The following is a 19291-nucleotide window of genomic DNA, read 5'->3' as shown; positions in this document are numbered from 1 at the left end:
ACGAAACATTCAGAAAGAAGCTTTAGACGTGTACGTCGAACCTGTCTACTCAGCCCCCAGTCTGTAGATGTGAGCTGAGCACGCGCCGGACTCCGCACGTGCAGGCGTGGCCTCCTCTAGCCGGAACGCCATAATGCAAAGTTGACAGGAGTCACTTGTTCCATCGTGCTGTTTCACCTTTAGGTACTTCTAAAACACGTTTTCCCCTGCTGTCCTTCCATTTACAGGACAGACCAAGGGGCCGAGGATTCTGAGTTTTTCCTCCGAGCACAGATGCGGAGTGGGTGTTAGTGAAACCGTCCCCGGATGCAGGTGAAAGTCTGATGGTTATTGCTGCTTTTGCTCCTCGGATGAGGTAGCAGACAGCTTTGACTTTGTGGTCCGCGGGGACTCCGGATGGCTGCCCAGATGCAGTCTCGGTACCTCGGGGTTTCTATTGATGTGCTGCCCGATCACCACCAGTTTTGTCTTCTGCCGCGGCCAATCCGTCTTCCTCCCGGACCAGCCGGGAGAGGGGGCGGGATGTGGACGGGACTCGCCCGCAGACGGCGACGCCGCCTCGGACCCCGATCCGCCCCCCGGGCACGTCCGAGGCCGAGGGAGGCGGGCCTTCCGGGGGGCAGAGCTGCGGGCGCGGCGCGCGGGGCCAAGGAGGCGGGAGCGATGGGCGGGCTCGGGCGCGGGCGGCGGTCCCGGGGCCGCGGGCTCCTCCCCGCCCTGCGCCCGCCGCTCGCCGCGCGCAGGCGGAGCGGGCTGGGCGCCGAGGTGCCGCCCAGCGCCCTGGCCGCGGCCCTGCCCGGGCCCTAGCGCCGCCGCAGCCGGAGCCCGGAGCCCCGCGCCCGCCCGCGCCCGCCTCTCCGATGGGCAACCTGCTCGGCGGGGTCGGCGTGCGCGAGCCCACCACCGTGGAGGACTGCGACTCCACCTGGCAGACGGACTCGGAGCCCGAGCCCGAGGAACCGGGGCCGGGCGGCGGCGAGGGCCCGGGGCGGGAGCCCGCTCAGCCCCCGGAGCCCCCGGAGCCCCCGGAGCGAGCCGGCGGCCGGCCCCGCGCCAGCCCCGCGCCCGACCGGGACGCCGAGGCGGCGGGCGCCGAGCAGGTACGCGGCCGCGGGGGCCTCGGGCCGGGATGGGGGGGACGCCGCCGGGAAGGGGGCGGCCCCGGGCGACCCCCGCGCGCGGGGCCTGGGCGGGGGCTGAGCGGGGCGGCTCGTCCTCCCCCCGCCGTCCCGCTGCCCCGGGACCCAGGCCTGCGAGCGGAGGTCGCCCGGGGCCGTCCGCTGCCGGCCTGGGGCCTGAGCGCGGGCACGACGAGGCGGTCCCTCCGGGCAGAACCCAACTTGGAGGGGTGTCTTCTCTGCCTCCGCAGACGGGTGATGGAAGGCGGGGTGGGAGGAACCTGCCTCCGAACAGAGGATTGTGAAAACCCGTCTAGTGCGTGTTATTGGTAAAAAACAAACAAACAAACAAAAAACCCGGAATGAGGTGGGACTGCGATGGAGCAGCGAGTAGTCTCCCTACGGGGGGTGTCCCCATCCGACTTTAAAACATCAGGGTTCCTCTTCCAAGTCAGGCCTTCCAACCCAGGAGTTCAGGGCACGCTTCAAAAATCCTGTTTCACCCGGAAGACTTGTTGATCCAGCTGTGCTTAAGTCATTTGCCCACTACAATTCGGAGGAGAGGTTAGTGAGGAGATAAATATCCCTTTTAACCTCTGATGGCCTGAAAATAATCCAGAAAACTTCCAAAAGGAGGAGCTGCATGGCCAAGCCTCTGAAGAAGTGCGCCTGGCGGAGCTCTGACAGGCTGGTGGTCCCGGGTCGGGCCCTCCTTCCCATCAGCCATGGGGGGATGAGGGTGGGAAGTGGAGCCCCAAATCTGATGTAACCACGGTCTCTTGGCTCGAGGAGAGGAATCAGCGGTATATTTTATAGGAAGGCTGCCTTCTACATGTTGACGATCATCTCTTTTGGGGTCAGCAGGAAACAGTCTTAGTGCAGGCTCTATGCTATCCAGGTCAGTTCCATCAACTGCAGTTTCAGGGGTGGGGTACGGTGGGAGTTCCTGTTTTGAGTCCCCACTTTAGAGAAAACTGAGGCTTAGGAGAAGCTTGCCCAAGATCATCCAGGGAGAGGGAGGTGTAAACCCAAGTATGCCTGTCACCAGCATCAGAACTTCTGACCTGCTGGAGTCGTGAATGTAACTCTGCCCCTTGCTACTGGGTCATCTTGCCTTGCGAACTCAACCTCAGGGAAGTATGAGACACTGTATTCCAGTGTTTTTCTCTTCCACTTGTCTCCAAATGAAGAAACCTTCTGAAGACGTTTGGGATGTCAAAAAACACCCGCTCAGATTCAGTCCAACTAACCTGGTCCATCTATATAAGACAGTTTTATAATTAATGTTTCAATCAGTTAATTGCAACCCCAGTAAATGGTAAATGGCACCAACCCTTCCTTTTCCCCTTTAATGATTAATTTTTCTTCTCAGTATCACCATGTAACTTCTACTTTTTTTTTTTTTTAGAAACACAACGCTCAGATTTTATTTATTTATTTATTTATTTTTGGCTGTGTTGGGTCTTCGTTTCTGTGCGAGGGCTTTCTCTAGTTGCGGCGAGCGGGGGCCACTCTTCATCGCGGTGCGCGGGCCTCTCACTATCGCGGCCTCTCTTGTTGCGGAGCACAGGCTCCAGACGCGCAGGCTCAGTAGTTGTGGCTCACGGGCCCAGTTGCTCCGTGGCATGTGGGATCTTCCCAGACCAGGGCTTGAACCCGTGTCCCCTGCGTTGTTGGCAGGCGGATTCTTAACCACTGCGCCACCAGGGAAGCCCACTTCTACTTTTTACTGCTGCTTTTGACTGTCCACCTCATCTGTTCCCTACTCCCCACAGTCATTTGCAGGAACTACTGGAGCTACCTTTAAAGTCTATCCCAGACTGACTACTTCTTACCAGCTCCATTGCTGTATTCCTAGTCCAAGTGAATAGTTGACAAACGACAGTGCCATTAACTGAGATGGGGAAGTCTAGGGAGAAAGCAGCATCCGAGGTTAAGTCAGGAATGCTCTTGGGTTTAATACCTAATGAGACATCCAAGTGGAGTTGGTGAGTAGTTAATTACACGTGGAGCCTCAGTCCAGAACTGGAGTCATCAGCATGTAAGAGTGGAGGTATTTAAAGTCCTGGGAAGATAATGGGGTCATCAAGGAGCGTGAGAAATGTGGTCAAGCCCTGGGCACTCCTCCACTGAGAGCACGTGAGGAGGAGGAGCCAAAGATGAGGCTGACCAGGGGCGATCGATGAGATGGGAAGGAAACCAGGGCAGGTGTGGCATGTGACAGTCTTTCAGGAAGGAGAGGGGTCAGCTGACCCCATGCTGCTGGGAGGTTGCCTGAGTTGAGCACCAAGCGGGATGCTCAGTAAGATGGAAGTTTGTTAGGTGACATTCACAAGAGTCGTTTGGATGGAATGCGGAGTTTGAAAGCCCGGTTGGGGTGGTAAATGGGAGGAGAGGAGACAGACAGCGACTCTGGGCAGCTCTCCGGTGAGGCTTTACTGTAAAAGGGAGCAGAGCTGTGGATCTGTCATTGAGATGGGGTTTGGATCAGTTCCAATTTGTGTATGTTTGCTTTAAGATGAGAGATACCACAGCATGTTTGCTGAAGGAAATGACCCAGAAGACAGGGACATTTTGGTGACACAGGAACTAGGAATAATATGTTAAGGAACAAAATCAGTGACTGAGCAGGTGAAAGTGGGTGGGATAGAGAGACCAAAGGAGCGGGAAGTGGGGGGGAGCAGGGACCCTGCCGGCAGGTTGGCACATTTAGAGGACGGAGGAAGTGGGCGTTCCCGTGATAATCCTGGGAAATAGGTAGGGTGTGAGTCATTCTTATTTCAAAGAGGATCAAACTAGGATTCAGTTAAAAGCCTCACAAAGCAGCAGCAGAGGGAAGACTCAGCCCAAGTATCCTGACTCCCAGTTTTGGGCCGTTGACATTACACCACGGTCTCTATAATGACCCATTGCATTTGGTGGAGCTGAAACTGATTCAAACCTAATTAGTTAGACTTGGAGCCCAGAGCCTGCGGTTCTCATTCTCCCACTGTCGCTGGGCTCTGGGTGTCGGTGAAATTCTCCGAGCCAGGGTTACCTTGTTTCTAAGATGGAAGCACTCCTAACTGCCTGCCAGGTGTGTTATAAGAATCAAAGGAAATAATATATGTGCTTTGTACATGGAAAAGTGCTTTCTATACACATGTCGGATGATGAGTCATGGGGTTGTAGCTCAGGCTAAATAGATTCAGAAACCTGCTAGGCAGAGCTATTTTGACACGTGTGGCAAGGACCAGAACGTAAGCTTTGCCTTGCTTACATAATGTGACAGAGTAGCCCGTGTTAAAACACCAGCGAGTCTGGTAAGTATCTCTGTACTTGTAGTAATAGTGAGAATCACGCCACTTCAGAAACGTGTGAGGACTGCTTAGAGGGTGCCAGTCTGTCAGCACAGATGGGGGCGGGGGCTGAGGAGAAAAGGGTAGGGGCAGAGCTCTTAATGAATATTCAGACCTAAACTTTGTCATCTGTTTCATCATTGTCACCAGTCTTGTTGCCCTTCTATGTGACACTGGACCCAAAACACGTTCCTGGACATTATAATAGTATTGACACATGGAGTTAGGGAATGCGAACTGATTATATTGACCTGTATCTTATATTTTCAAAATTATGTCATGGGGCTGGGAGTTTTGTTTAGAATTTAAATAGTGTGAGTAAACTACCACATGTAAGTTTCTACAATGTAATGTGAAGTTCATTCCAATTGAGAGCTTTTATTGCTTTGTGTGTATATATTTGAAATTTGCTAGCTTTCATCACATTGTATTATCACTGAATTAATGGAAGGTTATTCATACCTTTGTGTACCTGTTATGGTGCTGTAAAGGGTGGAATTTAGAAAGCTATTTAGTTTGTGTTAAAAGCCCCCTTTCCTTGCATTAATATTACTTGACTTCCAAGTACAGCTAAACATTGCAAAACTAATGACAGTTTTCTTTGAGGAATTGATTTATTATCTTAACACTTCTTTTTAGTGTTATGTAAAGTATTCTAAAATAAGTTTGGTCAAAGAATCACTTGTGTAACCTCTGGTAAAATATAGGTCTTGAATTCATTTTAAGAATTCTAAGGTTTTAAGGTTTCTAATGGATACCAATCCATAACATTTGGCCTCTATAGGCTTTTGGTGAATAATAAAGTTTTTTATTTAGTGAAACACCTTAGGACAAATGTTATTGGCTTCAACTCAGGAAACGAGAATGCCAACAAGTGTTGCTAGTAAGCATTATTAATAGGACATTTATAATATCTTCATTTATCTGGACATCTTGACACTTCTCAGGCTTTCTTTATGGATGGTCATTATTTTAAGTTTGTTCTGGAAACTTCTTGGTGAAATTATCTTGCTTCAACATGTAAATGGAATTTCATTTTTTATTTTAGGGGGCTGATTCCACTGAAGTATCTGCCAAACCAAAGAGAAGTTTTTATGCTGCGAGGGATTTGTACAAATACCGACACCAGTACCCAGTAAGACTATAGATATTTTTTTTTTCTAAAATGTAAAATATTTCCCTTCTGTCTTTGTTACTTTGTGGTGCCAGTGAGCAAATGTGCAAGGAAGGTCCTTGTGCCTTTTTTTATATGTCCATATGCTGGAGATTGATTTATTTTTTCCTTTAGCAGAACTTCAAAGATATCCGATATCAAAATGACTTGAGCAATCTTCGTTTTTATAAGAATAAAATTCCATTTAAGCCTGATGGTGAGTAATCTGCTACCTTGGTAAAAAGCAAGCTTTAAATAGTAGTACCGCTTGTCATTCTTTGTTCATTCCATGGTCAGTGCATTCATTGTTCATTGACTGGCTTGACTCTGCCCTGCCGTCCACTGTGTCCCCAGAGTCCTAGACCCTTGAGCTGTAAGCATCTGCTCAGCGGATTCTGAGGGAGTAACTTGAGGATTAGCAATCCTTCCCACCACCTGTTTACAGTGGCAACTACTATCTGAAAGGTAGTGGGGGCCATTTTTGTGAGAGGAAAAGAGGAGATTTTGAGAACCATAGAATATTAGTTTATTAAGGAACCATAGGGGAGATCAAATTCAGTTTCCTCATTTTAAAGATGAAGTTGCTGGGTCTTGATGACCAACTTGATCATAGACTTGATCATAGACTTGGATCTGGGCTCCAGAGTTCAGTGTTCTTTTCAGTGTGCCAAAACCCGGAAAATCTTTGGAACATAATTGAAAGGTGGTTTTTCTGTTAGAATAATTTTTCCCGTCGATTTTCAGATTCAAGGTCAGGGAACTAGAGCAGCCCCAGTTCAGTGTTCCAACATCCCAGGGAGGGAACTGCAGACACTGTAGATCTCCACGCAACTCTGTCAGATATACTGGCCCTCCTCCACACGCTACAGTTGCCCTCCCAGGATCTTTCCTAAACCTTTAGTGAGAGGGTGCAGTCTCCGTGGTGATATGCACGATTCACCCAGGCACCAGGCCGTGGTTCGTGGTGGGCATCCTCATTTTATCCAGGTCAAACCAGAAAGCTGGCTTCTCCCCGTCTGTAGAGCCCTTATCTCTGTGAGGTGACCAGATGGCCCTGGCTGCTGCCCTTTACTCTCAGTGGAAACCCAGCCAAATCCCCAGCAGTGTGAGTCAGGGAGCGAGGGTCATGGATTGCAAAGCTCTCCGAGTGGCAGGACCTTGCATTCTTTGATGGACTAACTGGCTGAAGAATATCTAAGGAATTCCCTATATTTGTGCAGTGGCAGACGCGCCAGTTGGAAATTAGGATGTAAGAACTTTGCTGCAATGGCCAGATCCCCTTATCTTTAGTTGATTTCTGGTGTCCCAGAAGTCTGCCCTGTTTTGGAAGGAGCCCTCTAGATAAAAATGCCCTGTTGTATTGACTAACGGTAGAAAGGTACTGCTTTATTTACTAATTGAAATAGTATTAATTAAATTAGTTAGCTTTTTAGGGCCTGGAGTAAGAAAACCTTTTGAAGAAATGCAATGATAGATAGCTAATTTGACTCTGATGTGAATTTAAAAAAATTTTCCCAAAGGAATGCCTTCACAATATTAAAAACATTGAACGTAGAGATAATGACAGTATTTAACTCACTTATTTTTATGTTTCTAACAGTGAATTTATTTTTGAGGTGGTAATTTAGAGCAATAACTTAAAGCAATGCATTAATTTTTTGTAATCTTTATCACAAAAGTTATTTGGAAATCTTATAAGACTGGTGGAGGTCAGAAGTTTTAGCTAAGGTCACGAAAAATGTTATTCTAGTTTATTATATAAATTACATCAACTCTCACTTTCCTTCCCAGTATGTGTGAACACACACACACACACACACACACACACCCCACGCTTGCCAGTAAGCACAAGCCTGCAACGATGTATGTTACTTATTAAGTAGGAGGAGGGGTAGATAGAAGGGGAAACAAATGGGAAATTATGGAGGTAAATGGCTTCAACATGCTGATGATTAAAAAACAGGCTTTTACCAAAAACCGTGAGTGTGGACCTCTAGTACAAACTGGTGATCTCTGGAGGAAACGAGAACGAGATGAGTTATGTTTAGAAAGATATTAGGTTGTAGTGTCTTTTCCTATAAAATTGACTAAATGGCCGCACAGTCAGTTGTGACTAGACAGATTTGGGAAGCAGGGGATTTTGCTGTGATAAGTTCTTATAGGAGAAGAACTGGATGTGGTGAAGAAGAGGGCTTACGTTTCAGAACCAGAAAGACCTGTGTTCTACTCCTGGTTTTGTTAGTGTGTGACTGAGCAAATCACACCACGTCCTCAGTAGTAAAGCGGGGCTGGTGAGGCTGGTTTGAGACAGTGCTGGGTGGATTCAGCGGGCTAGCTACACCCTGTGTAATCCCGGCCCCCGCCGCTAGGAGGCGCTCACCACCATTTCCTTTCCCTTTTCTCTCCTCCCTTTCCTTCTTTTCCCTGCTTCTCTCCTTTCCCTTCTTCCCATCTTTGTCTCCTTTCTTTCTTTTTGCCTGGCATACATTTCATTTTTATTTGATCTAGTATTTCAAGAACTCTATGGCCCTCCAGGGCAGGGGTTGGCCAACTTTCTCTGTACAGAGCCAGAGAGTAAATATCCTCAGCTTTGCGGGCCATGCAATCTCTGTTGCAACTACTCAACTCCCCTGTTATGATAGAAAATACGTGAATGGATGTGCCTGGCTGTGTTCCAATAAAGCTTTATTTATAAAACAGATGGCAGGCCATAGGTTGCCAGCCTCTGCTTTAGAGTAACTGTCTGATAGCGCTTTCTCCGATCTGAGGTGCCATAAATTTTTTTTAGAATTAGGCTTATTACGTAACAGAGTATATGGCACAGGGTATTCATCTTACAAAAGCATTGTTGTCGTGTGCTGTTGTTAAGTTTTAACATAAGGCTTAAGCGATTCAGTCTTAAAATGCCTCCAACAATGTTTTACACGTCTGGTTCGTGTTCTAAATCTTTACTCTTTAGGTGTTTACATTGAAGAAGTCCTCAGTAAGTGGAAAGGAGATTACGAGAAGCTGGAATACAGCCACACCTACATCCAATGGTCAGTCGTGTGCTCTCTCTTGCACCTGTTTCATCATATGTGTCTCCCAGGCAACATTAATATAAAAATATTATTTTTCTAAAACGTAGGCTTTTCCCTCTGAGAGAACAAGGCTTGAACTTTTATGCTAAAGAACTAACTACGTATGAAATTGAGGTAAGGCAAGCTCATTTCATTTGGTGTGAATTAGCCAAATAATATTGCCATTTGATGGCCCTGGTAAGTCCGAGTCACCCAGCTGACTTTTCTTTTTTCATTAGGAATTCAAGAAAACAAAAGAGGCAATTAGAAGATTCCTCTTGGCTTATAAAATGATGTTGGAATTTTTTGGAATAAAACTGATAGATAAAACTGGAAATGTTGCTCGGGCTGTTAACTGGCAGGAAAGGTTTCAGCACCTGAACGAGTAAGTAAAGCCCTGCAGAGCGACCCGGGCTGGCGTGGTGTTTTCCCCGGGTTGGAATTCTCTCTATGGCTCATAGAACAAGCAACAGATGGACTCGGGAATTTGAATTCAAAAGCTCGTCTGAAATGCATTTTACTCCTGGTCTATATTCTAAAGCAAAACAAAGCAGCAGCCAAAAAGGAATGACATTCCAGGTAGAAACGCGGCTGCTCGGCTTCAGAGCTGTTTCTTCCTGAAGCATCTGCGCTGCCCCCAGCCAAGTGTGGCCTCGCTCCCTCTTTACACCACGTTGCTCGGCCTCTACGGTTGTTGTTTGTGACACTTGTCCAGACCCCTCCCCGAGGCTGTGAGATTCTGGTAGCTCAGTATGCACCTCAGGCACAGTGCCTGCTTAGATTAAATCCATGAATTAAGCCTATGACATATAGAAGTCATTTCATAAGACTGACAGGTACGCGTACATTTTACTAAGAAAGAGGGAAAATTAGAATCTTCGCCATTTAGGTCAAAACCAGAAGCCCAGGGACTTCCCTGGTGGTCCAGTGGCTAAGACTCTGCACTCCCAATTCCGGGGGACTGGGTTCGATCCCTGGTCAGGGAACTAGATCCCACATGCTGCAACTAAGAGTTGGCGTGCCGCAACTAAAGATCCCATGTGCCGCAACTAAGACCCGGTGCAGCCAAATAAATAAATAAATATTAAAAAAAAACAAAACAAACAAAAAAAAAAACGCAGAAGCCCATTTTTGGTTAATAAAGCCAAACACCTGGAAGAAAGTTTTACCAGTTTATTTGGAATTGATTTGCTATATTCTTTTGCTTGGATATTTATAACTTTCATTAACACTTATGCCCAAAGTTTCTTTTTTTATTATTATTATTTTCTTTGCATGCAAACTGGCTTTTTCTTCTTTTTTAATTAATTAATTATTTATTTATTTATTTATTTTTGGCTGAGTTGGGTCTTCGTTGCTGCACGCGGCCTTTCTCTAGTTGCGGTGAGCAGGGGCTACTCTTCGTTGCGGTGTGCGGGCTTCTCATTGCGGTGGCTTCTCTTGTTGCGGAGCAGGCTCAGTAGTTGTGGCTCACGGGCTCTAGAGCGCAGGCTCAGGAGTTGTGGCACACGGGGTTAGTTGCTCCGCGTCATGTGGGATCTTCCTGGACCAGGGCTCGAACCTGTGTCTCCTGCATTGGCAGGCGGATTCTTAACCACTGCACCACCAAGGAAGCCCTTTTTCTTTTTAATTATAGGGTGACTTATGAGCACTGGACTATAAAACCAACTTTAAACATTTTTAGCACATGGTAATTTGCTGAACTGGGCAAGTACTAAGAGAAAAACAAAATTAAAACTAACCTAAGAAATTTTTCTTTGCCCCAAACAGAATTTTTTGCATTGATTAACTAAATTTTTTGTGTTTTCCTAGAACTTTTATCTTGCTTGGGTAAAATGAGTATGAGTACAATATTAATGTTTAAGCCTTCCATTTACTTTATTAGTTATAATCAACGCTGTTAAAATGGTAGCTTGCACTAAAACACGCAGGATATGGGCATAAAGCTTTATGATCTTGACTAGAAGACCCATTAACTCATAACTCAAGTTCACTTTGATTTCTGTAGAGCACTTATAGCAGAAGTATATACGCCTCTGCCTAAGCAATGCAGGTAGCTATCTCTGGACAGAGTTTCTAAGCACTTATGTGAGACTGTCACAGAAAGCTGTGTGCAAGTAGCCTGTTGACATGAAGGACGGCAGAAGGCAGCCTTTGAAGAGGATCTGGTAGCATCTCATCTTCCGTGTACCCACGACTATCGTTTTAGAGAATCTCCACCTGGTTTTGTTTTGGTCGGAATAGCAATCATACTTAGTAACTGTTTGTTGAATGAATAATGATGAACAAAACAGGTTTGTCTGCCTAAATCCTCCTTGGGGTTTTATTGTCAGATCCTCAAATTAGTAGCTGGAAACCGCCCTTCTGAAGGCTTTCGTTGAATGATCTCCTAGCTTGGGATGGGGAGGGGAACCTGACCCTTACCGCCCCATCCTGCTCCCTTTCTTTCCACCATCATTTTTCCTTTCCGTGGGTATTGCTTACAGCTTTTATTTGTGTTTTAATCTGTATGACATCTTGAGTTTTTCACAGTAAGCAGGGAACTCAATACATTTATAGTAGCCCAGCGGATAAAAAATATTGAATGAAAATCAAGTGAAATAAAGTTTAGTGAACAAGTGACCATGACTAAAAGAGGTAAAACATTTTCAAACACGAGAGTGCAGATATATAGACCAACCACTAAGACGGATTTCCAATTTTATTTGTAATCACCTTGGATTACAGAGCTGTATTTTAGACCCTGGAATCCCCTCTCACTTTTACTTTCTGTCTCCCGGTTCTTGGCTTTTGTGTGTCCTTTCCTCGCTAACCTACTCTTCCTGACAGCTTCAGCCCTTCTTACTGCCCTTACCGCTGTCTGGAAGCCCAGCTTCTCTCTTTTATCTGCTACGTGACCCCAAAGTCTACTCACAACTCTAGGAGAGTGGGGGGTTTTTTTGTATTTCTTTGTGACATTTATTTCAAATCATACTGAAACACCCGATTTCTTTCTTGTATGATTTTGTTCTATAATCCTGATCTTCATTCTCTTTAACCCAAGTGTTTGTCCTTTTCTACTGTTATGTAAACTTTTTAATTGGAGAACGTGTTGATACAGATAAGTGTGCACAGAAATTTTATCTTGGTCATTCATCCTGGATTGGATATGTGAAACTGAGCTGCTTGCAAATATAGTAAATTTTGTTGTGTCATATAACTCTTCTTTGGGATTTTTAAAGGAAAACATTCTTCCGCTTTTCCATATCTCTCTTTCTCATAGACCTATGAAGCAGATGTTGGGATTTTACCACCAAGTTTTTAGAGTATGCAAACTCTACATTGGATCAGTCTTGCTGATAAAGACATTGTCTTAACTTCACTCAAATTTGTATTGTCTCAAAAGACTGGTACTTCCTAACTATTAACAAATACAGATTCATAAAACTGAAATGTATCTGTGCTATGTTGTACCCTTTGGCCTTCAAAGAGTTGAATAGTAAGAGAACACTATTTTGGTAAGCATCCAGAAGGTTGGAGATAATGAAAACTGCTGGACTTGTCATTTCCAGTGTCTGGTGAGCCCACATCATTAAGGGTTTAGTTTTGTCCAAACTAACTCTCCTTTTACAATATAAGGCTATGGAACGACACCCTTCCATCCCTCAAATAATTCAGTATCCTTCTCCATGCTTCCCAAATAAGTTGCTAGTTATTCCTAAGTGAATACCAAGCACTTGTGGAAACCAAGGCAGGTGTATGCGATGCTTGTCTAAAGTTCAGTGTCTGAGGTATAGACAGGTTTGGGGAAGTGAGGAATAAGTGGTGCAATTGGGTGAGTAACTAACCTGGGCTGTTGATGACACACGTGATTAATACATGGACCTGAAGGTTCCCTTAGGATGCAGCCAGGTATTTGTAATAAAGCAACTCTTGGGCTAAGTGAGGTGTGGGGGCAAGATTATGAATTGTGACAAAATAGGTTTGGAAAGCTTTCATCTGCTAATGGCTTTAGTTTTGGGACAAAAAAAGAAAGATGTTAGTGCAATCTGGGGAAAGAGGAGTCTTTGCAGTCAATGCCATTAGAAGCAAAATTTTAAATTCTGTGATAGGGAAAGAGGAGGCGAGAGAGAGACCACAGATGGAAGAGAATGAGGTGATTAAGTTGGGATAAGTACACATATGGTAGTCCTTAGTACCAAATCTGAATAATACCAATACCGATAATTATATTGATGTTAAATAGTATCTGATATTTATTGAGTTCCACATGCTCTGCATATATGTCAGCTAATTCAATGCTTACAAGTGCAGTGAGGTGTGGGCCCTTTTCCCCACGTTACAGATGAGGGTACTTGAGCCTTAGAGGTGCCATGATTTCACATAGCTGTTGATGGCACAGCTAGGGTGTGAATTCAGTTCTGACTCCAAAGCCTACACTCTTTGCTCTGCTAAATAAGTTAGTTTTGCCTCCTTTGTCAGAATTGTTCTAGCAAGGTAGAATGGTTTCTGCTCTTTCCTTCTGAGTTGGTTGATATGGCGGGTTCTGCTGGCCCTCTGACCCTGTAAGTCGTACATTCGGCTGGTAACCAATGCTCAGCGCTGTTTACCTGTGACAGGTACGATACATTTGTGTAGTAGATAGTCATCCTCAGTGTATTTAACAAACAAACAGCAATTCGACATACGTGGGAATGCATTTAAAATCTAAATGTTTTTCAAGTACGAAGAACTAAAGGAAAAAGAATTTATTTTATGCGTTGGAGTTTTACATAGATTGGCATTACACTGAGGTACAGGGGTTTCACATCTTCTGTTTTATTCTTCTTAGCGGTGTCTACTACGACTTTTAGCAAAGTCATTACAAGGCATGTTTTCACAGCTTACGCTTCCATCAAAAGTAGTTTCCCAGTGGTTTTTATTCCCCAGTTTTCCGCCACCTAATTTTCCTCCTTCGTTGTATTCAATCCTCTTCCAGGTCTCAGCACAACTATTTAAGGATCACTCGTATTCTGAAAAGCCTCGGCGAGCTTGGATATGAAAGTTTTAAATCTCCTCTTGTAAAATTTATTCTTCATGAGGCTCTTGTGGAAAATACCATCCCCAATATTAAACAGAGCGCACTGGAGTATTTCGTGTACACAATTAGAGACAGAAGGGAAAGGAGAAGACTCCTGCGGTTCGCCCAGAAACATTACACGCCCTCGGAGAATTTTATCTGGGGACCACCCAGGAGGGAACAGCCTGAGGGCAGCAAAGCCCCGAAGACCCCCGCCCCGCCCACCTCGGGGCATCCCAGCCAGACGTCTATGCACAAAAAACCCAAGGACTCCAAAAATCCCTCTGCAGCTGTGCGTGTAAATAGCAAAGCTGCCGAAGACAAAAAAGTGGCACCTAGGGAGCTGGGGGAAGAGACAGACTGGCCCAGCTCAGAGGCCGGCAGTGAGGCTGCCAGGCCAGGAGACCCAGAGAGAGAGGGTGATGCCGAAAATTCCAGTCCTCAACCAGAAGAGACAATTGCTCATGCCCTGGAGAAAAAGGAGGGTGCGTCTCCCTCTGAAAAAGATGAAGAGGGGGAAAACCATAACAGAGACTGTGAAAGTCCTGGAGAGACAGGTTCCCACGATGACGCACTATTACAGTGAATTATCAGGAAGCCCACAAACCCGTGAGGCCACGTTTCGGAGGGTAGCCGGCTGTTGGCGATCTCTGTTGTAAGCAGTTAGTTGTCACTTGGTTTTGATTTTGGATGAGAATGAATTTAATATTTAACCAGAAGTCTGAAGACAGGACCCAATTAATGAATGTATTCCGTGACACTTTGGGGATGTGAGTTTTCGAATCCTGTACACGACAATTACTTTTAAATTATTTTCAATGTATCTGGAAACAATCATGTAGTCTTCGATATAGCAAATAAATTCTTTGGAGAGACTCCACTCTACATGAAGAAAATCAAGAGGATAATTTCGTTAGGTTGCCACCCCTTTGCCCGATTTATGGATTCCTTTTTTTTTTAAGCTGTGAGAAAGAATTTGGTCTTCTCAGATGTATTCACAAGAAATTGGGAGTTTTTTCATTACAGCACCTCAGCATGCTTATTTTTAGTTTCTGGTAAGTGGGATGGATGTTCTTGGGGAGATATACTGGCCCCTCCCCGTTTGTCGGTCCTGCTGTTTTTCCTCTTCCCCTCTCCATTCTCTCCCTCACTGGCCACCTGTGTCGGCTGGCACGTGCATTTCTAGTGTACATTCGGATGATCTACTACAGTGACATTTATGTGGCATAGAGGGGACTGTCAGCTGTATTATTTCAAGAATTTGCGTTGTTTAAAATAATAAAAATGGTTTTCTGTGTTAAGTGCTTAAAAACAAATTCTGATGCAAAAGTCCAAGAAGAGAATTTTGCCTTCTATGGCTGTTCTGTACAAATTTGGTGCTTGTTTCTGAATGCAAATGACTAAAGAATTAAAAAATAAGAAAGGAAATTATTCGTTTTCAAAAGGCATGCATCTGGCACTGGCAACAAGGCAGTGGTCCCTAAAACCATGAATATCTCAGTGTTATGCAGACTATGACATTAATATGGCTTAGTCCACAGTATATCTTTAGAAAAAATACAATCTGCTGCATCTCTAAGTTGTAAAAGCTCGAAATTGAGAACAGACTGGACATCCCATATATTCAGTTTTAGTAAGCACTGATGTGTTAATATTGGGTAAGAGCAAATAACTTTCTTGCTTATACTATTATTACTAATTATTACACATTCGAAAACAATCAAACACTGTGGTGAGAACTTCAGAGCATACGTACAAATATAGTGAAAGCAATTCACAGAAAAAAATTTTTTTCACTTCATTTCATTTAGAAAGGAATTGGCTTTTTTGTGTTTCTTAGGCTCTTAAGGGAAGTTCTGTTCACTTTAACCCTCAGAGAATTTTTACTGTGTCCTATTTTTAAATCACATTATGTCATCTTCTTTTACCTTTATAGATCAGAGGATTTTTAGCAGAGGGTTTCTAGAAAATAAACACACAAGTAGTATGCTTTAGAAGGGTTTCATTGCCTTGAAGTTTACGTGAAACATCACTGTTGCTCAAATCTGACTTATTTTATATGAATGTGAGTAACGCTCGTGTTATATATTGTATTCCAATAAATATAGAATATTTTCTCACTATCATTTCTCATAATATGACAGTTTTTGCTATCTACTGTTTTGTGAGGTGAGCATTAGGATTTGGGGAAACAATTCTGCTTTTGCATTTCAATTTCTTTTTTTTTTACATGGACCCTCTAATGGCCCCATCGAGCTCAATAAACAGTTTTACATCTTAGGGCATGAGAGTAGGTTGTCACATTGGGCTGAATTGTAGGAATATGATTCATTTGAAATACCTTACCCATTTTGCATACATGATAAAGTGTTCACACCACTTTCTAAGTGCATAATGTTAAAATTTTGTGACCAGATATTAAAATATTAAGTGGACAGATACTAAAATAAATGGATATCATCTGAATCACTTAGAAACTAGTAGTATATCAGAACCCTTAGAAGTAAAAATGTTTCATTCAATAATTTAACTTTTAGCATATTCCTAATTAGGGATTTGATTAGATTGTGCTGTTTAATTTGAGAATATTTAGTCTCAAGGGAAAACTGCCTGGCTTCCACTTAAAACAGTGGCCTTTTTCTACCATGTTGTTTTGAAATGCATACTCACGTGAAACAGTATGATTCCTACGTTTAATCTGTAAATCACTTATGAGAGAATTCTTCAGTGGAAACAAATGAGAGGATGGCATTCCTTTTGCAGATAAAAATTATGAACGTCTAGAGTTTTTTTCTGTTAAGAATACTCTGTACATTCAATAGTTTTAAAATAAGATCTATAGGTGTGTCTTTAGGTGTGTGTGTTAACGACATGAAACAACCCTCTGGGTTTGACTGTGATGTCTTGTATTTTTAAAAACTACCATGTGCTTGCAGAAACTTACTAAGAAGCTGTTATAAAAACGCAGTGGAGCATGGCCAAATAACTAGAAACTTTATTGAATTTTTGTGAATATATAGACTTTATCGTTGTACCATGACTGTGAGGATATTGATAAATGACTGTATTGGCTATTGATAAAATACTAATTTGCATTTCACGCAAATAGATGTTATACCGCTTGGTTAGTCTAATATATTTCTAATATTTTGTGCTTTCATATCCCAAAGAAGACGATATATGTGAAAATATTTTGAAATACTGTAAAGTGATATATAATGACAAGATATATTTCTGTAGAGAAAATGTTTATAACCTTAAGAGTATTGTACCATTATACATTCTCATGCTCAATCTCATAAGAAGCTGAAAAGAATCATGACAGAACTGAAAATATGTCTGCTTTCTCTAAGTCAGGTCCAGTTCTCAGTTCAAAAATTATTTGGTATAGTTTTATTTTGGATTTTAGTTTTGAGAAACAACATTTTTCAGTTTCAAGGAGAAAACAAAACTTATGACTCTGGAGTTACCAGAGAAGTTCTAAGATTTTTTGCTAAGTATTAAAAATATAAAGATTATGTTTAAAAATTACCAACATTGTTTCTAGTTTTTACACTTTAACCTGACAGAAGGAATGCTCTGGTGAAAAAGGAAAAATATTGTAGTACAGTATTACGTTTGAGTTACTCTCTAAAAAATCATTTTAGAAAGTAAACTTCCTTATCAATTTGTCAAAAATTGGTTGAACTGATGGAGAGAGAATATTTGTTTAATTGTTTAAAGTTAAATTTCCCAAGTTTATAGTAGAGTTATGGTTGAGTGTATAATCTACTGAGTAACTAAATCAGGCCAGTTTTTTTTTGTCGTTCTATAATTGAGGCTCTTCTAAAAGCTTTATTTTCTAACCTGAGAAAAGAAGGGCGTTCTTGATCTTGCTTGATTGTAATTGCATTTGTGGGTCTCTCAAGTTTATTTGGGGTGAGTGGGGACTCTTTGTTATAGGAGTAGTTTTGAAGATTTCGATTTTGTTTCCCACTTAAAAAGTTCCCATTTTTTTTTCCTTTGGGGAATATCCATTAAGTGTAAGGTAGGCTGAAGTTAGACAAGCAAGAATCATTTCAAATGTAGGTGCAGTTGTAGAAAATGATGGCCTGGGTCAGTAGGATCTGGAAAATTAGGGGTGTACAAAGGGTTGACTTCTTTCAATTTAGAGTTCTTTAGTGTTTATTCCATGAGCAGATTTGTGAGTAATCTCTAGCGTAACAGTGAGTACACCCTGCCTTTTTGCCTGTTCCAGCCCACCCAGCAGACTGTGCTTGGAGACAGACCATGTTTTAGAAACTCCTTATTACTGAAGTTAATAATATAATAATATAGTTATAAATATGAATGCCTGGAGGTGTCCAGATGTGCCTTAACTAATGTGAATGCTTTTCATTCAGAAGTTTAAATTTTTACTCCATTATAAAATCTTGCCATAAGAAACATTCCAAACTGTGAAGATCAGTTAATTTAATGAAAGTTACTTTCGTGCTTTTTCATTTTGGAGACATTTCCATTTGTATCAATAGCATCAGTTCAAAAGGAAGTGTACTAGCCACAATGTTCAAAAATGTGTTACATTTGAGGGAAGAAGTAAGCAAGATCTTACAGCAGAAAGATTAACTTCATTGTTACATTTATTTATGCTTCTGCCTAATTTTGCTACACCCTGTAATTTTCATTGTAAACATCTCTCAGTTACTACAGGTAATATTAATCTGTGTTTTACTTTTGCTTTTAGATACAGAGGGATGTAGAGAATGGAATTCTATTAGAGAAATGATTTAAAAGTTTAATTCCAGTAGATAGTTGGAGGAATCTGAAATTAATTTGGACTCTTATGCTGTAGTTTTATTAGAAACATGTACTGTTCTTGCTTTTTCCCTAGATTAGAGAGAATGTCTTTTGTCATCTTCTGCTTTTTCCCTCATCTGTTGAGAAGTTTATTGTTTTAGTTACTTGTGGGAAATAACTTCTTAATATGTTTGTTTCCTTGAATTAAATTGTTCATGTGGAGGATACAATTGACTGCTTCGTTTTATGGCCCAAACTCTGCCGGGAGGTTGAGTTCAGAGATGGGGAGGCGGCTGAGAACCAGAGCGGGCGTCTTGGTGAAGGGGCACGTACACTGGGCTGCATCCTCTCCAGTGGAGGAGGGGTCTCCGGAGCCTCCCCTGGTTGACGAGGGTGTCGGGCCCCGTGATCGCTGTCTTCTGAGGAAGGTGGGCCACCTTGGACTTCATGCACAATTTCACTGGGTATCAATTTTCATAAAATACCTGTTATAATTCATTCGTCACCATTTTGTGGCTGTTTAGGAAATTGTGAGCAGTTGGGCACCTGCTATGTAAATTACAGCTGAATCTTTCTATCTCGGGAAACATTGAAATACCAGTACTGCCTACCCCCCTCCCCAGTTCAAAACTTCTGATCTTCAATCAAAAATTATTTGGGGTTGTTCTTTCAGAGGTCTGTATATAAAATTCTCCATAAAATGATACAGTGTAAAGACGAAGTGAAAGGGAAAAGGCACCAGTGCTCACTTGTTATGCTGAGAGAGCTTTTTTAGAAAAATCAGAAACCGTATATATTTTAATATGAAA

The 19291-nt window shown here is 43.0% G+C and overlaps 1 protein-coding gene across 2 annotated transcripts; it reads left to right on the top strand.

The window, feature by feature from the left end:
• The first annotated feature begins 797 nt into the window (after positions 1 to 797).
• Positions 798 to 18036, top strand: OGFRL1 (opioid growth factor receptor like 1). Of its 2 annotated transcripts, none has more exons than XM_059941812.1 (7): positions 798 to 1100; positions 5505 to 5591; positions 5748 to 5826; positions 8569 to 8647; positions 8737 to 8803; positions 8908 to 9053; positions 13626 to 18036. In XM_059941812.1, the coding sequence occupies exons 1-7, from the start codon at positions 861 to 863 to the stop codon at positions 14290 to 14292; spliced, it is 1365 nt and encodes a 454-aa protein (XP_059797795.1). In that variant the 5' UTR covers positions 798 to 860; the 3' UTR covers positions 14293 to 18036. The 2 variants fall into 2 exon arrangements, with proteins under 2 accessions (XP_059797795.1, XP_059797794.1); XM_059941811.1 differs by having other exon boundaries at positions 5745 to 5826.
• Positions 18037 to 19291: the final 1255 nt, after the last annotated feature.

The sequence above is a fragment of the Balaenoptera ricei genome, chromosome 12 (genome assembly GCF_028023285.1).
Source record: "Balaenoptera ricei isolate mBalRic1 chromosome 12, mBalRic1.hap2, whole genome shotgun sequence".
NCBI lineage: Eukaryota > Metazoa > Chordata > Mammalia > Artiodactyla > Balaenopteridae > Balaenoptera > Balaenoptera ricei.
The sequence above is the reverse complement of the archived record's forward strand: the minus strand, read 5'-3'. Positions and strand labels throughout refer to the sequence as shown.